This window comes from Aplysia californica, unplaced genomic scaffold (assembly GCF_000002075.1).
Source record: "Aplysia californica isolate F4 #8 unplaced genomic scaffold, AplCal3.0 scaffold00156, whole genome shotgun sequence".
NCBI classification, from domain to species: Eukaryota; Metazoa; Mollusca; class Gastropoda; order Aplysiida; family Aplysiidae; genus Aplysia; species Aplysia californica.
The window spans coordinates 74,177-77,184 of NW_004797426.1; the positions used below are offsets into that span (position 1 = coordinate 74,177).

Genomic DNA, 3,008 nt, shown 5'->3' on the forward strand with positions numbered 1-3,008 from the left:
CCCACCCCCACCCCGACATCCCAAAGATACCAGAGGAAGGAAAAAGTAAGTCTAAACCTGTGGTATTGGCTGCATGCCCTCAGGAAATATTTAGTCAAAATGCATATGTGAGGCAGCGTGGTGGAATCAGGCTCTCGTCAATTTTTGGGCTTGTAGAGTTATTGGTATCATCTTATAGCTTGTTCACTTGTCTTTATTTGGGTGAAAAAATATCCATTTATCTTGAATACAGGTCGAAATATTTGCGAAAGGAGGTGGGGTTACCTGTTTTCAGAGGTAAAATTAGTGAGAAAATGGCCGCGAAAGATTAGTTATTTCCTTAGCTTAAGAGTCGATGGTAACAGAAAATTTACATTTTTTTTGTGCTTTTCAACGTTCTTCAGAAAAATTCACACAGAAATGAGTTCTTTAATGGGCATGAAAGGTGTTGAGCAAAAAAACAAAAATTTCATAAAAATTCAAACCTGCGGAAAAATGAAAGTTTCTTCACTTTGATAATTTTGACGAGAGCCTGATTCCACCACGCTGTATTCTAGATGTGAAAAACAATAAAATCCGGGGGCACTTGTTAAAAGAATGAAACCGCTTTTCTCCTGCAAAAAGCCCAAAACGAAACAAAACAAAACAAAAACAAAACGATATTCCAAACTTAACAAACTCACAATATACTATCAAGCTCACCCTTTCTTTTCGCTTTAGTTAGAGTTTTACGGCACTTGCAACTCAATAAGGTCATAATATAAGTGCCGAAGAATAGAGTATGTGTTACAAGAGAGTAACATACACAAAAAAAGAAGGAGGAGAGATAAAGACAACTGATGGCTGTTAGGAAAGAAGGAGCAAACCACACCAGAGCACCAGCCAACCACCCACTCACCCTTTCTCTGGGAGAGAGACGAGAATGTTTCCCGTGACGTGGTCCCCCACGGACAAGTAACCATAGAAACCGACCATGACGTTGAGGCAGATGTTGCAGGTGGTTGCCATGGTGATGAGTCCACATATTCCGCCGTAGTCCTGGGGACGCTTAGTCTTGTTCTCCAGGGGGAGGATCTGAGCGTGGGGAGAAGAGGATGGAGGGGGGGGGGGTGGGCGGAGGGGTTTTATGTTTATTTGTTTGGTTGGTTGGTTGGTTGGTTGGTTGGTTGGTTGGTTGGTTGGTGGTGGCGTCGGTGGCCAAGTTGTTAGGCTCTTAGACTCGCAACCGTGAGGTCGTGGGTTCGAATCCCGTCATGGTTGGATGTTGGGAGCCTGGAAAAGGCACTTTACACGAATTTTCCTCACTTCATCCCGGAGAGATTGTGTCAGTTTGTTGGTGTTTGAGCCCTCAGCTGCTTGCTCTGTATGCTTCCCGGGAATCTGAGAATGGTTCTGAGATTTTCATCGTCTGTTGGGGTAATAATATAGTGTAAACTAAGTACATGTAGTGTAAAGCGCTTCAAGCTTGCTGTCAAGCGGGGATATGCCCTATAAAATTGCGATTTACTATTATTATTATCTTCATCATGATCATCATCATCATCATCATCATCATCATCATCATCATCATCATCATCATCATCATCATCATCATCATCACCACCATCATCATCATCATCACCATCATTGTCGTCATCGTCTCTGTCACCATTGTCGGTTTCATCATCGTCGTCTTTTTCATAACTATTGTCATCATCATCATCATCATCATCATCATCATCATCATCATCATCATCATCATCATCATCATCATCATCATCATCATCATCATCATTAACAAAAGAGTCTGTGACCTACCATGGGAATCCCTTCCACGGTGAACACTGACGCCCCCACAAACAGTGGGATGGTCCACGGGTCAGGGGTCACCAAAGGGAACTGCGAGATGGGCTGCAGGTTGGCGCATGCGTACTGAACAATGGTGACAATAGACACCTTGGACGGGAAAATTGGTTTTGAGAGTGGACTGAGGAGAGGATGCATTCAACAACTTTTCGCACATAGCGAATAAACGACATAGCAAAAAAAAATATGTTGAACAAACAAATAAGACGAAAATGATGTGTAAACGTTACTGAAGAATGGCAAAGGGCGAATAGCCAGCCAAAACATGTCGAATAAACAATAAAACAAAAATGTGGGGCAGTGTGGTGAAATCAGGCGCTCGTCAAAATAATCAATTCGGAGAAAACAGCATTTTTCCGCGGGTTTGACAATCATTACCTTGAATGTCCATTTAAAAACACATTCTGTTAGGATTTTACTGTAAAATATTAATTAAAGGCACTAAAAATGTAATTTTACAGTTTCCAAGGACTCTCAAGCTTTGGAAATCACCTAACTTTGGCCGCCATTTTCTCGTTACTTTTTCCTTTGAAATCAGGAGACCCCATTTCCTTCAATCGTTAATGCCTCTACTTCTATTCAAGACTTATAAATGACTTTTTCAAGGAGGGCGAGACAAATGAACAAACTTTAAGATGATACCAATAACTCCACACGCCCCAAAACCGACGAACGCCTGATTCCACCGCGTCGGGACACAAATGATGTGTAAACAATACTGTTTAGTTTAAGTTTTAGTAAGAGTTTTACGGCACTTGCAACACAATAAGGTCATATAAGTGCCGAAGAATAGATAACGTGATACAAGAGAGTAACATACACAAAAAAAAGGAGGGGAGATAAGGACGACAGACGTTTAATAGGAAAGAAGAAGCGAACCACACCAGAGCACCCGCCAACCACCCACTAAACAGTACAGAAAAAGGGCGAAGAGCAAAAACATGTCGAATAAACAATTAAACAAGAGACATTGATAAATCAGCCCATTTACAATTACAATTCTACTGTGCATAGGAACTCGAGATGTTAATCCCCCCCCCCCTGCCTTTTTGGAATGGCCTAAAGATACTTCAGACAGTAGCTCCGCCCCGGGGGTGGATGGATAGATGTCTGACAGGAAAGAAGAAACAAACCACACCAGAGCACCCGCCAACCACCCACTGAGAGGGGGAGAGAGAAGAATG

General features: G+C 42.2%; 1 protein-coding gene across 1 annotated transcript in view; it reads right to left on the reverse strand.

Moving 5' to 3' along the window:
* The window catches only part of LOC101847259 (proton-coupled amino acid transporter 1), a gene marked incomplete at its 3' end in the record, with an annotated part of 15,767 nt that overhangs the window by 893 nt on the left and 11,866 nt on the right, over positions 1-3,008 (reverse strand). The window contains 2 exon segments of the mRNA XM_035969564.1: positions 878-1,053; positions 1,777-1,914. Of these exon segments, the coding sequence (XP_035825457.1) occupies positions 878-1,053; positions 1,777-1,914 (314 nt within the window).